Here is a 19,327-nt window from a genome sequence, read left to right as displayed (position 1 = left end):
TAAAAAAGATAGATTCTTACATGTTTGATGCCAAACTTTATCAAATATTCAACAGATATAGGAGCACATTTTATAATAAAAAATAGAATTGCGAAAAATAAAGTTATATTTTTATAACTATTATACCAATTATTTTTTTAAGAGTATCATTGGACTAATTCAAATATTTTGGGGGGGGGGGGGAGGGGGGAACTCTTATTTTTATAGACTAAATTTTGAAAACATTAAAATAATTATATATATGTAAGGACACATTTTGAAGCCCAAACCCAAAATGTAAAGGATATTGGCCCAATGAGCCCAATACAATAAATTTGTAGAGAGTGGGTTAGAGAACTAGACCCTAATGAGTTGAACAACAGATATAATGGGTTTGAAAGATAATCAAACAAAAGCAAGGAAGATTGATCCAAATAAATTCACTCTCGGCACGGTCCGAGGAGGTGAGTTCTAATATAAATCAATTGAACAGATTACAAATACAATTTTGATTGCTACAGTCCTTTCTTTCTCTCTTCTTTTTTCGATCTCCTATCTATAGAAGATCTCTTACATTATATAGTTCCCTTTCGATGATCTTGATTCTACACTTATTGATCATCTAAGCCACTACTTAAGTGCTTGTCTCATTGGACATCATTTTTGGCGCTGTATGAGTTGGGATAGCCAATGCAGCACTATTCAAAGATCTTCTTCACATAAATGCGGCCAGAAAGTTAGCTGTAATGCATTCAATACGGTGGCAGCAGCTTTATCGTAGATATTTCCTAGCTCCTATTCTTCCAGTATGTTCGTAATGCACGCCCCCAGCAAAGGAGTTTCCTGGAAGGTCACTTTGAGTGATAGGATATGCATTCGATCTGTGCTTGGCTTATTAGAGGAGATATTCTTCCTCAGACCACCTTCCCCAACCTTTCCACTTGTATGTTACTTAGGAGACTCTGAACTTAACACTCTCACTACCGTTTATTTGTTCTCGGATTAATCAACGTTCTTGACCAAGACCTAAGGTCTAATATACGATTTTGGGCCTTTATCCCTACAATATATATTTAAAAAAAAAAAATTCAAAATTTTAGGGGGCTATGGCCCCTACCCTTCGACACAGCTCCGCCCATGCACTTGAGGATGTTGTTTTCGCTTTTGAGAATGATTTGAAAGGCTTGTATTTTAACAGGCTTTATCCTAAACCTTTTGTAGCTTAGTTTTTTTAATGCATCATCTATTTATCAAAATAAAATAAAATTAGAGTATGGTAGCAGAGATATTAGCATTTAGAACACAGTACCTTTAAGCTTTTATGATGTGTGGTCCTAGACTCCTAGCGTCCAGCACGGGAAACTACTTTACTACTTGGTGGGATGGCTGATGGCCATGTTTTGCAGTTGAGATGCTTGAATCTGTTATATTTTTTATTGAATTCATATGTTTTATATGAATTAGGCCATATTACCTTCCATCTTGTTCTTTTCATTATTAAATTAATTCCTTCTGGATTGCGACTGAAACTTTAACTATAACCTTTTTTCTAATGAAATTTTTGGACTATTGAAAATATAAATAATATTATTTTGCACGATAATTTTATATAATACAATGTTGGGAAAATAAAATAATAAATCATCGAATTAGATGGGTGAATTTTAATATTTATTAAAAAATAAATGGACATTGCTAATCAGTAATCAATATCAACTCAAGCCCATTAAACAATTGAGTCACGTTCACGGCAGACGGCACTAAAAGAGATCCAAACTTTTTTATATGAATTTATACTCCCTACAACTCTATAGGAAGGCAAAAATGCTATTTCAACCCTTGAAAGTGTTTACGTATGCCCAATTCATAAGATCGAGGTGTAGAACCAACAATTAATATTAGTTTTTTGGTGTTAAAGCTTAAAATAACATTTGTCACAATTATTCATATGGTTGCCACCTTTACATGTATATTTTAAGTTAGACACTTAGCCCTTTCTCTCTTTTTAGTACTATGTTTTTAAGACTTTTATTATACTCGGAAGCACTCACATCAGTACATATATAATAATAAAAATATGTAAAATTTACATAATTTTGTTTTAAAATGACCAACATTAGTCCGTGTATAATTGTGTAAATTTATAAATTTGTTTCAGTAATTATGCAAATTGACACTAACACTATTCATTTTGCATTTAGTTGTTTATTATTTCTTTACCTATCTCTAGAATGAATGAAGACATTGAAGAGAGTAGATGGTAGTTGGAATTTGGATCCAATGCAATACTAGGGGCTCGTTTGGTTTGCCAACTCAAAACATAGTGTTCAGTGTTTAAACACTGAACACTAGTGTCCAAATTTAAGAACAACCCGTTTGGTGACTCATCTTGAAATAGGATTGTTTGAAAATTAGTACTCAAAAACCAGTGTTTGAAACACTATTTTTGAAACATGGTCTGGGCATATTTTAAACAATGAACAGCGTTGTTGATGGCAACACACAGAACACCATCAACACACAACGGTAATAAACCAGCAATCACAACCCTCAAAAACACCAATTACAACCTACAAGATCTCAACAACACAAATTGGAACCCACAAATACACAACTCACAGATAGTCACGGCAGAAATTTTGTTTTCAATTCTTCCTCTCCACCGCCAAAATGCTTCTTCCTGGATCGGTCTCACAGAAAATCGGTCACGCGAAAAGGCAAATCGGTCACGCGAAGAGGCAAATCGGTCACGCGAAGAGGCAAATCGATCTCGCGAAGATGATCCATCTGATGATGGTTTGATTGAATCGGAAGGCAATTTGGCCGGAGCCTGAGTGGACTCAGATAAAGCTGGCCAAGAAACCGTACCCATGACCTGCCCAACCTCAGCGACAGCTCCATTCGAAGGCTTGTTCCAGGCTGGCCTCTTTCCTCCATTGCCATTCTCCGAGTTCTCCGCGATCGATTCCTCCGCGGCCAAGGTCGGAGGCGGAGCGGCGACAGCCGCGGGCACAGCTGGCTCAGCCGCGGGCACAGCTTGATCGACCTGGCTTTTTCGTTTTCTGCTCTGAGGGAAAACTGAAGACTGAAGAGAAAAGGAATAAAGAAGAAGAAAAGGCCGTTTTCTGCTCTGAGGGAAAACTGAAGACTGGAGAAAAGGAATAAAGAAGGGATAAAAAACGGATTAAAAAATTATAATTTAATAGGTTGTCAGCTTTTTTTATCAAACAAAACATACATATCAAACACATATTTTACATTTTTTGAACACTGAAAAACATTGTTTAAACAATGATACCAATCACATTTTTTTTGTTTTATTCACACTAAAAACACGTTGTTCAACAACACTTTTTAAACCACAATTTTCACATCTTTTTAAACAACAATTTTTAAAAACTACAACCAAACGGGCCCTAGGGTATTGCACCTGGTGCAATTACACCACTCCCTCTCATATTAATTTTTACCACTTTTATTTTTTAACTTTTTCAACTTTTATTTTTTTTTTATTCAATGGTTGAGATTGAAAGTTTCTTTTTTGAACTTTCAATCTCAACTGTGTATTACTATTGCATCAAGTGCAATACCCTATACCCTAGGTATTGCACCTGATCTCAATCCATAGTAGTTATTGTATGTGAAAAAAGTATAAATAATTAAAAAAAATTGATATTTCAATGAAGTATAGTGTAAAATAGATAATCTAATATGTGGTGTTTTGAAATGTAAATATGTAAAATAGAAAAAATAGGTTTTATGCTAAAATGATTTAAAAAAAAAAAAGATTTTATTTGCACATTCCATGCTTTAAGCTTCTAAGTATAATGGTACATCCACTTTCTTCCCGAGCTTATTACACTAGTCACTAGAGTCCAACTTGTTTTCGAGGAGCCAACTCTTAGTCATAAACCACTGACTCTCAAGTCTCAGTTAATTGGATTGATTAAAACATCCGTATATTATTCTAAATGACCAACTTCGCATATACTAGTTTTTAGCTTATTTTAGATGCATAATAACCCCACCCAATCACATGGATTGCATTAGGTCATTAAGTCCATATAATTTTTTTATATACACGTATAAGACAGGCTTTCCGTTTTGTCATTTTCATGGCTAAAAAAAGAGGGTTTTGGAACTGTTTAAGTAATACTTTTTTTTTAATGAACTGAACTGTTTTTTTTTTCGATAAATAATGAACTGAACTGTTTAAGTAATACTTATCAATGATGGAATGTGATATTTTATCATTGCTAAGTGTGGAATAGTTATAAGGGACTAGTGGAGTTCACAGTCACGCTCGTGAATTAAAGAATAAAAAAATTGATGACAATAGAATATTCTAAATAAAAGGAACAAAGTATAATGGCGTTATTATAGGCAGAAACTTAATTATATGCGCTCATAATCACAGAGCATTGTAGTTAGCGAAATTCAAATTATTAAAAAGGGAATATAAATGAAAGAGACATGGGGTTGGGACAACTCAGTAATGGCATGTGAACAACCATGCCAACAAACTTTGGTTACCTTAGCTACATCCACATATTCCAAAACCGGGTTCTAAAATGTTTTTGTTAATATTTATTAGAAAACGACCCTAAACGACAGCATCTCTCTCTCTCTATCTGTGGGGTTTGGAAGAGGGAGAAAGAAAACAAGGGTGAGAAAATAAGAATGAAAAAGTTGGGGGGTGAGGAATCAAATCTTAAAAGTTAAACCAATAATTAGTGTTTCGTCCACTCTACGTGATTGAGCTCAGCACCTTACAATTACAGTTTGTCACCGAAATATCTGCCCAAAAGCTAGTTTTTTTCTTTTTCCCTGTGATAAAAGTATTTTACCTCCCTTCCTTTGCATTACTTTCAGCTAGTACAAGGTTTAGTAGTTGTGTAATACCAAACCATTTGAAAATAATAATAATTTTATACATTAATATGAAAAATCTTATTTGATCCTCCACGACACATTCTTGGATGTATTTTAAGTGATAAATTTGTAATTCTTGAAGAGTATATATTATTGATTCAAGACGTTCTTAAATGGAAGTAAGAAATGCTTGACCAAATTCTCTTCTCCATTTTTTTTTTTTTAATAAATGTTTTATTAAAACCCAAAAGAATTTACAAGAGAGGAGAGAGCCTAGATCCACCTCTTTCCAAAGCCTGAGAATCCAGTAGGGATAAGAAAGAGACGGGAATTGATCTAGTCAGGGACAGAGCTATGTTATGGCCTGGGGGGGGGGGGGGGGGGCATGGGCATCCAATCCAGTTGTACCGTGTTGCCCATTTGGCTAGGGCATGTGAATTACCTTCTCTAACTACAAACGAAAATGACACAAAATTACAACATTATTGTGGAGGGTGATGCTTGGAATGTAGTTGAACCTTTGGGCAATCTAGATTTTAGACCCCATTGGAGTATCTCTTATTAAGACAATTCAACATATTGAGAAGCTGTTTTGAGTGGCCGCATGTAATAAAAACCGACATTACTTTAGAGACCTAATATAGCTTATCTAAACTTCAGCTACATACAAAGATAGCTCCAAGCCTCCAAGGAGGGAATGTGCAGAATAGCATAGTGAGGAGCGAGTATATCGTAAATTAAGATGCTTTGGAAAGTAAGTTGGAAACTAGCATCTCGAGTTTTATAGACTTGATTTCAATCTATAGATCTCGAGTCTTACAGACTCGAATTTCAAATACTTGGATATCTAAACCAAATCAAAGGAAGAACGATCTGAAGAGGAAGCACGATTTGATCTGAAGAATGAAGAACGAACGATTTGATCTGAAGAACGAAGAACGATTTGAAGCGGCACGATTTGAAGAGGAAACACGATTTGATTTGAAGAACGAAGAGAAGATTTGAAGAGGCACTAGGAAGAACGAAGATCTGTTGTCGAAGGAAGAACGATCTGATTTGAAGAGGCGATTTGAAGAGGCTATTTGATTTGAAGAGGAAGAACGAAGATCTGCCATCGAAGAATGAAGAAGAAGAACAAAGAAAGAAGAACGATCTGACTCTCCGAACATGAGGAAGAAGCGTGAAACTCGAGTGTAAAAAACTCGATTTTTAGAAATCGATACTTATAGACTCGATTTTTATCTTGGAACTCGAGTTTTAAACGCTCGAGATGTTAGTTTTGAACATTGTTTTGAAACAGGTCAACTAACTAAAATTTTTAATATTTAATGTTATTTGGAAATAAAATTCAGCCTCCGAGTCTTCATTTGGGTGAAAATTCAGAGCACTTGACCTCCTTCATAAACCCTATGTTTTGCATGGGACTCTGGCCCACTTAGCAAGACCCATGGTATGGATTTATGAAAATGGTATAAAAAAGTATATTCATATCCTTCAAATTATATCCCTCAAATTTCCATTAAGTCCCACTTCAAAAAAAAAAAAATTTCCATTAAGTCATATGGGCATGGGCCATGTAAAAAATAATAAAATCAAATCAAATACACAAGTTGAACGCAAGAAGCGGTTAAGCTTAGTTGAATTGGGCTTGTGAAAATTCTTCGTACAAAACATTTTTCAATATAAAACATTTTTATGTCAAAACAAATGAAGCTTGCAATTTTGCTTGAGTCCTCCCAAGCACTGTTGCATTAGCAAAATTTCTAGTTGCTATATTAACTTTAAGACTTAGTGACTTTTTGTCATAACGCAAATGAGTTAAAAAAAAAAAAGAAAAAGGAAAGTTGAATCTCTCTCTCTCTCTCTCTCTCTGCAATTTAGTCTGGTAGTTGAGCAACCCAAAATCAAGTATGTGCTAACTTCAGCATCGATAAGATGCCACTATAATTATGGTCATTAGTCTCCTCCACCAACAGTGTTGGCATGAAACCTCATTTTCATTTGCTGCTTTATCAATTTATTAGTCTACTACAAACATTTGTCGAATCCATCAAGAATATGGATATCTCAACTACATAAGACTTAAAATTTCAAAAAATAACATACAAAACCTAGGTTCATTTAAGTGGAACAACATTATGTTTTAAGATTTAATTTATTATCTTTTGAAAACTTGGTTTTTAATATGTTACCTTTTGCAAATGAACACACAGAAAATGTTCCTAAAATGAATAATTCATAAATTTAATTTTCAGACACTAAATATTAAGTAAAGAATTGCTATCCACAATGTATCAAGTATCAACTGTTTAAGTTTACCAAAAAAAAAAGTATCAACTGTTTAAAATCTATTATTAAAAAAGACTATTTAAGATCTATTTCTCAAAAGGAGAAGAATATGTATATATATATATATATATATATTTTTTTTTTTTTTTCTATATGGAATTACGAATTGGGGATATTGGATTTGTGGATATAAGAAGTGGAATTGGGACCTGGGAGTGGGGGACAAGAGAGCGACGGAGGAGCAATGCCGGAAAGCTGGATGACACGTGTGAAGGGCCCATGTGCGCCACTGACATAGTCGTACAACGGTGGGTCCATAGTCCATATTGCAGTTGTTGCAAAAGAAGGGATGTTTTTTTTTTTTTTTGAAACAGCAAAAGAAGGGATGTTGAACAAGAATATCCCCTTCTCTTCGTTTTTGTTTTTCTGTTGTTCTTTAATTGTTAACGTCGTATGGTAATGCAAGTTGGATTGGAAATAGCTTATTTTGGATTTTGAGATCAGTTTATTTTCTTGAAATTGAAATTTGTTGTTGTTAAAAGTACTGTAAATAAATGTAAAAATTAGTTGAAATAGTACAGTAAGACCTATGAATAGTATCAAAAAGTATAGTAAGACCCATAAATAGTAGTAAAAATAAGTTGAATAGTAAGATAAGTTGAAAAAAATAATCCATGCCAAATGCACGCGTTTGGCATTGGCTTAAAAAGCTAGCTTTTTTTTACTATTCAGTTTATTTTTACTATTGTTCATGAGTTTCATTGCACTTTTTGATACTATTCATAGATCCCACTATACTATTTTGACTACCTTTTTATACTGTAGATAGAACTAAAATAGTACAATAAGATCTATGAATAATAGCAAAAAGTGTCATGGGACTCATAAATAGTAGCAAAAATAAGCTGAATAGTAAAAAAAATTGGCTTTTAAAGCCAATACCAAGTGCACACTAATGGTTTGTTTGGGATCTGCTTATTTTGCTGAAACTGAAAACTTTTTATTGAAAATGAATACAAATAAAGGTAAAAATTAACTGCAATAGTACAGTGAGATTTATGAATAGTACCAAAAAGTGTAATAAGACCATGAATAGTAGCAAAAAACCAAAAATAGGAAAAAAATAAGTTGGCAATTGTATATATATATTTCGAAATTTTGTTCCTTAACTAATATTTTTTTATATTTTTAACAGATATATCTAAAATTCCAAATTTCCACATTTAACTTTCAAATTATTAAAAAAAAAAAGAGCAATTTGAGTTTTTTTGCCTAGCTATCACATCATGATATTTCTATCAAGTTATAAAAAAACAAATAACAATAAAAAATAAATAAATAAAAATTTGGTTAGAATGATAGAAAATATTTGTATTGTTCACTCTCTTTGTTTGGTAGAGAAAAGTAGAGTGTAGAAAAATAAAGAAAAAATTACTTTAAGCTCTTATTAATAAAAGTGGAAGGATGCAAAAGATGGCAATTTTATATCTTTCTTCTTAAAATTATTTTATTTTGTCTTTTCCCTTAATTTAGAAGGAAAAAAAATAGTAGGTCTAAGTGAAAAACTTCTTTCACTCTTATTTTCTTTCATCCTCATTTTCACTTAAACCAAACAATAGAAAATTACATTTTTTGTTGGGTAAAACTTAAGTACAGTATTTAAGTGTTATTCCTTAAGTTCTATTTTTAATATTTTGTCATGTGCATTTTTTCTAATAGGATGAAATTGTATTTTTTAGTTAAGTAGCAATATGGCTAAATCTTAAGAGAGGAACCTAACAAACAGCACCTAAAGTACTGAATCTAAGTTTTGTCATTTCTGATTCTCTTTTTTCACCCTAACCAAACATAGTATCAACAATAGAGTCTAGTTAATAGATACTTTTAAAGTATTTATTAATGAACTATTTTAGAAAATTTTTATGAAAGTATAAAAAAATAGTTACTTTTTTCATCCTATAAAAAAAAAGTTACTTTTTTCATATATCTTTTTTAAATTAATGTCATCAAATCGTTAAGGATCTATTTAGTTCATATGTTTAAATAATAATTTTTAATTTTTTAAAAATATATATAGGTAAAAAATTATATAAAAATATATATAGTGTTAATTAAAAATTAAAAATACGTGTTTAAACACATATAACAATCGCGCCTAACTTTTTTAGTGTAATATTTAGGTGGGTAATAATGAGTCTAATGACTAATGAGTAAGAAGCGAAACCAAGAAAGAAAAAAAAAGAAAAGAAAAGTTTGACTAATAGGCACAAGCAGAGTGGCCGTTCGTGAATTGCATGTGCCTTCTCTCACAAAAGCTGCCTCGCCTCAGCTTGAACGAGAATAGCTGCCAGCTGGAGCTTTAAATCGTACTATTTAGAGCAAAAAGCTTCCGTTGAAACGATGACTATGAGTCAACAACCCGTTTGAGGTATGAAAAAATAATACTAATAATAAAAAATAAAAAATGTTCCCTTCCTTTTTCCTATCCGTATTCCACCTTTTTTACACTCCGTGAAGAACGGGGACACCTTCGTAATTTCATCAACGCATAATGGGGTTTCAAGTACTTGCACCAGTGGCCCGCACTAAATCCATGCTTGTCTGTGTGTGCAGACACAGAGAGAGAAGAGAGAAAGAAAGATGTGCAAACAACGCATCACGGACAAACGACACCGAAACTGTGAGCGATAAGAGGTTGAGAGAAAAAGAGAGTAAGGTAGGGGATTGATTGAGAGAGTTCTCTCTTCTCAAGTTCGTCCAAAAACTCCACACGAAGCAGAAGAAATTCGTGTGCGCAAAGCAATGCCTGTTAATCTCAGAATTCGATGCTCTTTCTCCTCTTCTCCTCACGGATTTTGACGTTTCTTTTTCACCTTCCATTCATTATAACATTCCACTCAGAAACCACCACTCACACACACACTAGCCACAACCGAACCAGACAAAAAATAAAAAGTTTTTCGCGGCAGGTGAGAAAGTTAATGTGCATTTACAGTTTTTTTTTTTAATTTTTTTTTTTTTACTATTTCTACATTGTGGTTCTGAAGCTTTGAGTGCTCCACAGGTGTTCAAGCCAAAAGTTGAGTCTACGGCGAGTGAAGACTCTTATTTTCAGAAGCTGTACGTGCATTAAGAGAGTTATTTATTTTTAAAAAATAGTTTTGATTTTATAATTATAGATATTTATTTTCAATCATATTTTTCCTCTTTTGCTTTTTTATCTTTTTTTTTTTTGTTCGTTGAAAAGTTGGTCAAGAAGAGTGACGGACAATCTTCAGAATATTCGTTATCTGATTTTGCTGCAGTCTGTTCTGAGCTCTGAGCGTTGAAGATCTTGAACAACAATGCCATCTCTATGAAGATCCAGCTTCAAACCAAAAAAAATCGTTAATTTATTTATTTATTTTTTGTTTCTCTACAAATTGCCGTTGAATTCATCTGCAGAATGAGCTCTTCATTCAGTTTGGCAATGCAAACGAAGGAACCTGTTGCAATACATTCAATTTCTCTCTAAGTTTGAGACCTTGGCTTAAAAAAAAAAAACTAAAAGATCTCTGAATTTCACCAAAAAAATCTTAACGTATTTTCAGTCAAGATTACTAGTATATATAATACCACAATTTTTGTCTTGTTATGGTTTTTTTGGGCTTGGATTTGTGAAAAATATTGTGTTGTGAGCTGATGTAAGAATGAAATTTAGGTTGGTTGAGAGGAGAAGATGGCTACGTGGGAAGCACTTGGGGAGGTTGCGACGGTGGTCCAACTCTCGGGCCTTGATGCCGGGAAGCTCATTTCCATGATTGTGAAAGCCGCGAACACGGCGCGAATGCACAAGAAGAATTGCAGGCAATTTGCACTGCATTTGAAGCTGATTGGGAATTTGCTTGAACAGCTGAGGATCTCGGAGCTGAAGAAGTACCCGGAGACGCGCGAGCCTTTGGAGCAGCTAGAGGATGCTCTTAGAAGGTCCTATGTTTTGGTCAACAGTTGCCAGGACCGGAGCTATCTGTATTTGTTGGCAATGGGGTGGAACATTGTGTACCAATTCAGGAAGGCTCAGAATGAGATTGACAGATACTTGAAGCTTGTTCCATTGATCACTCTTGTGGACAATGCTAGAGTCAGGGTATTGGTTCTTTGTTTTTGTCCTTATTTCTTTTGTTTTTGCTTTGTTAATTTCACTATCAAGCTATTTGAATTTCATCTAAACCGCTAAACACTCATTATTGAAAATTCCTATGACACTAAATATCTTCAATTATAACAGTATAGGGTTATTTGGAATTTTGAATAAAGTTAGGGGGTTGATTGCTCAGTATTTAAGTGCAGGGAGCACGCTATAACTCGAGCGATAGTTCAGGTTTTTTTTTTTTTTCTCTCTTCATACAATTTACCCTTTAGTAAGAGAATCATTTGTTGAAGCAACAAAGATGGCTAAATCGTGGGCGATTAGGTCAGGTCCGTCAGGCACTTAAGCTTCCTAATGGAAGAATTAGTTGTTTGGAATATGCCTCTTCAATACATGTTATTGTGCTTGCTGATGATGGGTATAATTGTTCAGATTGGGCCACGAAACCTTGATTGCCAGTGGCAGACATATTTGGAGTACTAAATTTGTGCTTTTAACTGAATGAATTTCAAAAGGCTGGCATACAGACTTGATCCCTGGTTCTTTATTCAGGAGTGCTGACGAGTGTAAGATCTAGGTGTAGGCAGCTGAATCATGTGGCTTGGTATAAGGTGATACACCAAGTAAAAAAGGGTTTGAAACTCTAATTATGAAATACTAATTGGCCTTACATCCTTCCTCTAAAGGGTTGGTTTTTGTTGCTTTGTTTTGGCTTGAAAAATGGTTCTATAATTGGAATTGAAGCAATGGGTTATGAGTAAAAAACTGGAGCAATAAATAATCTCAATGAGTCACTGACCACCTTTTTGGATCCCCTACGCCTTGATAAATTTTCTAACCATACATGGTCATGCTAAAGTCTCATGCATTTTCATGTTTCAGCTGCAATTACATATATTTTTTTGGTCTAGTTCATGCAACTCAATTTACTCTTGCTTTGCCTCTAACTGGATCGGAACTGCTCACTGTTCTATATTTATGTGTAGTTTGACAAATTTAATTAATATGTCAGTATAAATAATATAGCTCAATTAGGTTTATACATATTTCTCCCAAATCCACAGGAGAGACTAGAAGATATTGAAAGGGATCAACGAGAATACACATTGGATGAAGAGGACAGAAAGGTGCAGACTGTGATCCTGAAACCATCACCATCACAGCATGATGCTATGGTGTTGAAGAAAACTCTTTCTTGTTCCTATCCAAACTTGCCTTTTAATGTGGCACTTCAAAAGGAAAGTGAAAAGCTTCAGCTTGAACTACAACGCTCACAAGCTAACTTGGATGTGAGTCAATGTGAAGTAATTCAACATTTATTAGAAGTAACAGAAGTTGCTGCTACTGTTCCAGAGAAGAAAGTGGAGCGGAATTATTCAGATGCCAGTGATGACAAGGGGAATTCATCTGATGAAGGCTATCATAAAAGAAGTGATAATCGTACAACTTCAAGGTTAGTTTTCTTATGATTTTATAGCATATGAAGTTGAATGCGGTCACAATCAAGGAAATTGTTAGTTCCAATGCCATATCAGTGTAGCTAAAGATTTCAATAGTGATGCCAACCTCAAGCTACATGCTTGTAAATCCAGGAACACTGAAAATCCCCCCTGACCAGATTTTGCACACTGGAATTCTGGTTTTACCATCTCTAATATTATGTTTTCAAGCTAGAATAGACTTCCAAAAAATATCTTGTTCATGCTTTATGATGCCATATTTATCTGTGCAGAAACACATCTTCTGTTTCATCCGGACATGATCTGCTGTCGACTAGAGGCTCATTCCGACATGAAGAATGGCATACTGATCTACTCGGTTGTTGTTCAGAACCTTGCCTGTGTATGTCCTCTCATCCTGTTAAAATCATGTCTATTAGATAGTAGCAAAATCTCAAGTTTGTTTTTGTTTGTGTAACTATTATAAATTTTTATTTTTATCAAACCATGTACTTAGTATGGATGATCGGTTCTAAATTGCCCATTTCTGCTTCACTCTCACATATTTTATAGTAGAATGTCTCCCAGTTATCCTTCACCCGTTAAATCATTTCCCTTCATACAAAAATGAAGACAAACCCCCTTGTTACCTGTTATAATTGCCTTCCATATGACATGAAAGAACTCTGAAGCTGTGTCTGAAGAATTTTTAACTAACATTTCTGTAAATATATTTAACATCATTTTTTGGATGTGTCTTCCTTTTCCACTTAACTTATGATTCTAGTTATGTTCAAATGTGCAAAAATAACCTAAAATACTGCTTTCTGATCTTGTTTGATTACAATATCCTTTTCTACATTTTCCTTTCTTGTGAATACCAACTGGCACACAAGCTGCATTCATTCTTGACTAGGTCTAGGTGGATCTCAGTTGTAAGTTCTTTTGTAATTCAGATCAAATTTGTCTTGCTCTGTTTTGACTTTTGATTAACAAAGATTTAAATACAGTCCGGTTTTTTGTGTAAGTGGGGTGGGGTAGTAAATGTTGAATGCTCCGCTATAAGTGGTTGCTACATGGGGTTGCTTTGGAAATATGCTTAGGGGCTTGGCTCACAGGATGAGCATGTTGATGCAACAATTTTAGTACTCCAAAATATTAGTTTTATCCAAGCTCTTAACCAGATTAGAGAGTGACAGTTATGATAACTGAGTTTTTTTCCCTATTCTTTTTAAATGATAAGAGTGAATAATATGGTCATGGAGAGGGTGACTCATCCTACAATAAGTCTAGAGACACAATAGATTTCACAACTATTGAGGTGGTAAGTTGTTATTAGTACGTAAAAAAGTAATGTTAGAGGTGGGTCCAAATGAGAACTAATAAAGGCTGGCAAACTCAATTATTGTGAAAATTGTTGTGTCCGTAGCATAGCATTACTCTGCACCATTCCTTTTGGTAGAAATGGTGAGACCATCTCATCATACTAAATTTTTGCGTGACCCTTTACTGAACTGCCTTTGCCCAAAGTTTGCTTGTGTTCTAAATGTAAAAGTCATTTTGCAGGTATCAAGACATTCTTCTTTCCTTGTGGGACATTTTCAAAGATTGCTACTGTAGCAAATAACAGGCACATCTGTAAGTTAGCTAACTTTTACAAATTTCCTAATAAAATCTTATCTAGCTTCTACGCGTTTTAATGTTTCTGTAAATTCTTACTTTAATAATGTAAACTTTTAGCAAATTGAGTAACATGAGGTCTCAATAAGTTAGGAAATTTTAGTAGGATTTAGTTTTAGTCTTCTGGTTGGAAAAATTTGCCTTTTTTTCCTTGTCCAGCATGGATGTTTGGATGGATTATGAAATCATAATTGGGCTATTAGCCTGTTACTTTACTGTGGCCATGAAAGGCACTTTGCATCATATTGAGTATTTCAAATGCCCTGTGGAGGATACAGTTTTCTTCTCTTTCAGAATTGAAGACCACTAGTTGCACCACAAAGTTGGACAAAAATATTTATATATAATAAATGTTTAATTAATAAGTATTAATAGCTAAAATGTCATATTAAATATTTGTATAACGAAAATTACCTAATTTAATTAGAATTTGTTTGCAGAATACTAAACCTAATTAATTTGAAATTATTTAGAGTTGAGATGCTTTATACAAAAAGACAATAACGTCTAATTAGTTTAAAGTAAGGTAGTTTAGTACTATTTGGAACTGTAAAAACTAAATTAAAAATATATACTCTAATGATGACATGAAAACATGTAAGCTTTCACTTGTGTGGAAATATAAGAAGAAAAAAAAAAGCTGTTTTAAGGCTTACACATACTAGCAGAAAATGGGAAGTAAATATAGGAAATTGCGTACTTTGTTGAGTTTTTTTTTTTTTTTTCCACATCATACATAACAAATTCATAAGACAATATGATATACCATTAAATATGAAAAACAATACCTAACTGATACCTTAATTTTAATGGCAACCATTGCAATTGGTGAGATGTCAATTTAGATTTGATTTCTTCAAATAATTTCAAAATTGGAGTATGACATGAATAAATGTCCGCATATGGTATCATAACTCAAAAGCCTAAATTACAAGTATTTATACACGATATATGTTTAATTAATAGGTATTAGAAAATAAAAAGTCAAATCAAAGAATTTGTAGAAAAGAACATATCAAATTTAATTATAAATTTATAATTAACATTAGAGAAGGTAAAATGTAATTTAGTCAAAATTTGTTTAGTTCTAAGTTGTTTTGTCCAAAAAGATGATACGTTCTAATTAGTTTAAATTGATCTATTTGATGTGGCAAGAATCTAATGGAGAGTTTAAATATAGGAGGTTTTATAGAGAATCGTAATAGAATTTTAACCCAATTTAAAAATATATATTAGAAAAATAATGTGAAAAACTTGTAAGGCCTCAAAAGCTTATGTGGTACAATTACATAAGGTCAACCAAAAGTCAAACATCTTCGATTTTGCATAGATTATGGATTATAGATTTGGTCTAGAACAATGAGGTAAATCTTTTATAACAATGTTGATTGTTTGTAAACCTGGTTGTTTAGTATGGATTTTAGTGAATTGGCTGAGTTGTGTTTCCTAGCACTGGAGTAGGCCTACTGTATGATATCCTGTTGTTAATCAGTTGTAAATTTGTGACCTTACACTTAACTAAACTAGCAACAGCGAGGCCACTTATATGAAATTATGAATACAAATCTTCTATTCCACCTTTTGTGTTCCACTTTATGCTTCACTAATTTTGGTATGTCATGTGCCTGATTTTTTTTTCCCATTTTAAAACTTTGGTTATTTTATTAAAAAAGTAAAAAGAATGCATGTCAAGTTGTGATTGATTGAGTATAAAGTGAGACGGAGGATTTGTATTCCATATGTATATATTGGTTTGTGGAATTACATAATCAAGAAATGAGTCGATTGTTTCAGTAGCTGAATATGTTCAGGCTATGACTACTCAATGTTTCAAATATTTTCCTCACTTCTAAATCTATCGAGTTCAGTTGCTAGACTTCTATGTTGAGATTTTACACTTGGATTTTGTATTGTTTGGAAGCTTACCCAGAAAATGTTGGTTCTATGATCTTCAGCTCCAGCAGAATCCTGTAACGAATTAATGGCATATTCATTGGTATTGTCATGCTGTTGCTATACTTGCTACATCAGAAGAAAGCTTCGTAAGATGTTGAACATCACGGTACTCTCTCTCACTACATGATTGGTATCTTTTCTTGTAGTACAACATGAATTTGACACATTAACCCGCTTGGATAACCCTCACCTTCTAGTTTCCTGCATTTTGTTTAAGAATAAGGCTCTAATGCTGTTACCTTCGTTGAAAATTGATAATGATAGATAATTTTCGTGAAATATACCTCTGGCAGTGCTAACCTTATTATAAATAGTTTTAAAATAAAGGTTCGGTTAAATTGTTGGGAACCATTTGATGTGTAGATTTATAGGGTAAGATGAAACACATCCATGTAAGACTAACTTGGTAATATTCAATATCATTTTCTCCCATATCTCTTTTGTCGGAGGGTTGGGAGTTGCGGGCCAGATATATTAATATACTTATGTCTATACCTCTATTGCAATACATAAAATGGACCTGATATTGTCAGTTTGTAAGAAAAATTCACATTAGAAAATGTGTTTGTGCATGGATAAGTTGGGTGCAAGATATATAATTTTACTGTTAACAACTAGTCTTGTTCTCTTGTATTGTGATTTCTCCAAACTGTGCTCTCCTCATTACCCCTTTCTTTGGTAGGGAGGCTTTGTTGATGATTTCCTCTCACATTTAATGTGTTGCTGCTGTGCACTTGTCCAAGAATGGCGAGAAGTCGAGATCCGTGGGGTTTATGGTATGTCTTAAGCTTTGAGCTTTAGCTTAATCTTTTGGAATGATACAGTTCTCTGATATATAAACTTAGTGCTATAATCCCAGAATATTGAGAGGAAAAAAAAAAGTGTCTAGGTGACTCTTTAAGTCTTAAAAAGAGTTTGAGAATGATCAACTATGTTGCATTATGTGTCTCGGAAAAATTTACCTTGTTTTCTTTTAAAATAAATTTATTTTGGTGGATTAGTTTTCAAGTCAGAATAATCTATTTGGTTGGGCTTCCTTATATTACTTAGGTGCTGGCTGATCAGAGCTTTATGCAAAATATTTGATATAAAAACAACTTGCAGGTCCTGAGAAGACAAAAATAAGCCCTCCACCCTCTCAATACATGGAATCCTAAGTGATAGAATGGAAGCGTTGTTCAGTGGTTTTAAAATTTATATACCTTGGCAGCCATATATAGGGGCAACAGTTAGTTGCAAGTGTTACAGGAATTTGTATTGGTATTTCTGCCATAAATTTACCCATATGTAAATTAGCTGTCCCTGTCTTTTAAATTCAGCATATTGTGTATCTTATAGACTAATTTTTAGTGTTGTTTGAGTTGCTTTTATCTAATCTTGTATGATAATTTTGTACGATCGTGCCAATAACCATTGCCTGAAGGATTTTGATGGGATCCATATATTATGGGTTGCCAAAAGCTATTGTTCAGTGACACTTTTAACTGGGGTAAGAGGAGGACCACCTTGCCACTGGTGAACAGAATAGAATTCATTATACTGCTTGTACATGTATAGTTTATTCCTCGTTGTTCATTCTTCATATATTCATTTCAGTACGTCCACACCAATGTGCTGATCTATTCTACATAACTTGTATATGAACAAGTGGGGAAATACACAGCATGATGGAAGCATGGGGCGAAAGTTTATGAAGGTTTCCTTCTTCAGAGACTTCAGCTACATGATGACTTGTGTCATATGCTTGAATATCGCCATGTGAAATACTCACAAACCTAGCGTTGTAGTGTTTAGTTGGGCTAGATGCATACTTTGTTCATCTTCAGAGCCCTCATGAAAACAGAGGGTTACTTTTGGGTTGGTATCCTTGGTAAAAAACATTTGCCCGGATCATGTGAAGACACCGGAGATTAGTGGATCCAAATCCTGGAGATGATTGCATGGCACAAGGTTGCAAAAGCCTTGCCCAGAGCCAGTGTTTCAGTTCAAGGGGGGTAGCATTAAAAAAGAAAAGAAAAAGAAATTTATAATAAAATAAATAAACAATTGTAAATATCTGTAATTGTCATACAAAATCTAATAAAAACGTAAGCTATAATTTATTTAGTAATAGCTAATTTAGTTTACTCAACAGCCCTCCATATATATATTTTTTTCATATTTTGAGATCGATGTTTTTTATTATCAGTAGTGTTTCTTGATATATGTGGCCAAGTAATCATTCATCTTTTGATCTTAAATTCAATTGTGTAATTAATTTTTTACAACATTGATCGTTGAAACCCAACAATCGTTTAATCAATTTTTTACAACATTGATCGTTGAAACCCAACAATCGTTTAACATTTCTTTCACTATTCTTCTAAGTATTCTTTTGATACAAGACAGAATTTCTATTTTAATTTAATCTAAGTGTATGTGTGAAACTCCCCCTTGGAGATTTGAACTCCGGCTCTTGTCCCCTCACACCCCACAAGCATTTATACTTGTGGAGTGACTATCGCACCAAGGGTGTGTGGTGGTTATTCTTCTAAATATTTAAAATTTAGGTTTTTAGCAAAAATCTAAACTTTGAAACTATGAAAAAGTAAGAGGTAGAAGAGGGGAAAAAAAAAATAGTGGAGGCTTTAGGATTTTAGTAGTATACAAGGACATTAAATATTTTGTATAAAATATGGGATTCACAGTTTAGTTGCATTGAGAAAAATAAAAAAATTTGAGTGAGGGGAAAAAGGTGTCTTGAGCAGTGGTCGAAATGTGTGATAGATTTACTAAGTGTCCGTTTGTTTTAGCATTTTCAGTCCAAAACGCGCGTTTTCAAAAAAGCCAGCTCGAAAATAGTGTTTGGTAAGTATAAAACGCAACTTTTTGGAAAAAGTTGCGTTTTATATTTGTGAAGAAACGCGCGTTTGAGTTTATAGAGCTCTGGAGGTTCATAAACAAAAACTTATGCGCATTTTGATTTTGATCCGTTGGGCTCTTC

At 33.6% G+C, this 19,327-nt stretch overlaps 1 protein-coding gene across 2 annotated transcripts; it reads left to right on the top strand.

Moving 5' to 3' along the window:
• Window positions 1-9,744: 9,744 nt before the first annotated feature.
• On the top strand, window positions 9,745-18,461 carry LOC126690558 (protein MID1-COMPLEMENTING ACTIVITY 1). Of its 2 annotated transcripts, none has more exons than XM_050385752.1 (9): window positions 9,745-10,109; window positions 10,205-10,260; window positions 10,841-11,266; window positions 12,334-12,722; window positions 13,002-13,111; window positions 14,275-14,346; window positions 16,344-16,450; window positions 17,027-17,120; window positions 17,941-18,461. In XM_050385752.1, exons 3-9 carry the CDS (start codon window positions 10,859-10,861, stop codon window positions 17,985-17,987), a joined length of 1,227 nt encoding a protein of 408 aa, XP_050241709.1. In that variant the 5' UTR covers window positions 9,745-10,109; window positions 10,205-10,260; window positions 10,841-10,858; the 3' UTR covers window positions 17,988-18,461. The 2 variants fall into 2 exon arrangements, with proteins under 2 accessions (XP_050241709.1, XP_050241708.1); XM_050385751.1 differs by lacking the exon at window positions 17,941-18,461 and adding an exon at window positions 17,449-17,714 and having other exon boundaries at window positions 9,747-10,109.
• The last annotated feature ends 866 nt before the right edge of the window (window positions 18,462-19,327 follow it).

This window comes from Quercus robur, chromosome 6 (assembly GCF_932294415.1).
Source record: "Quercus robur chromosome 6, dhQueRobu3.1, whole genome shotgun sequence".
Lineage (NCBI taxonomy): Eukaryota > Viridiplantae > Streptophyta > Magnoliopsida > Fagales > Fagaceae > Quercus > Quercus robur.
This window is presented reverse-complemented; position numbering and strand designations above follow the sequence as displayed.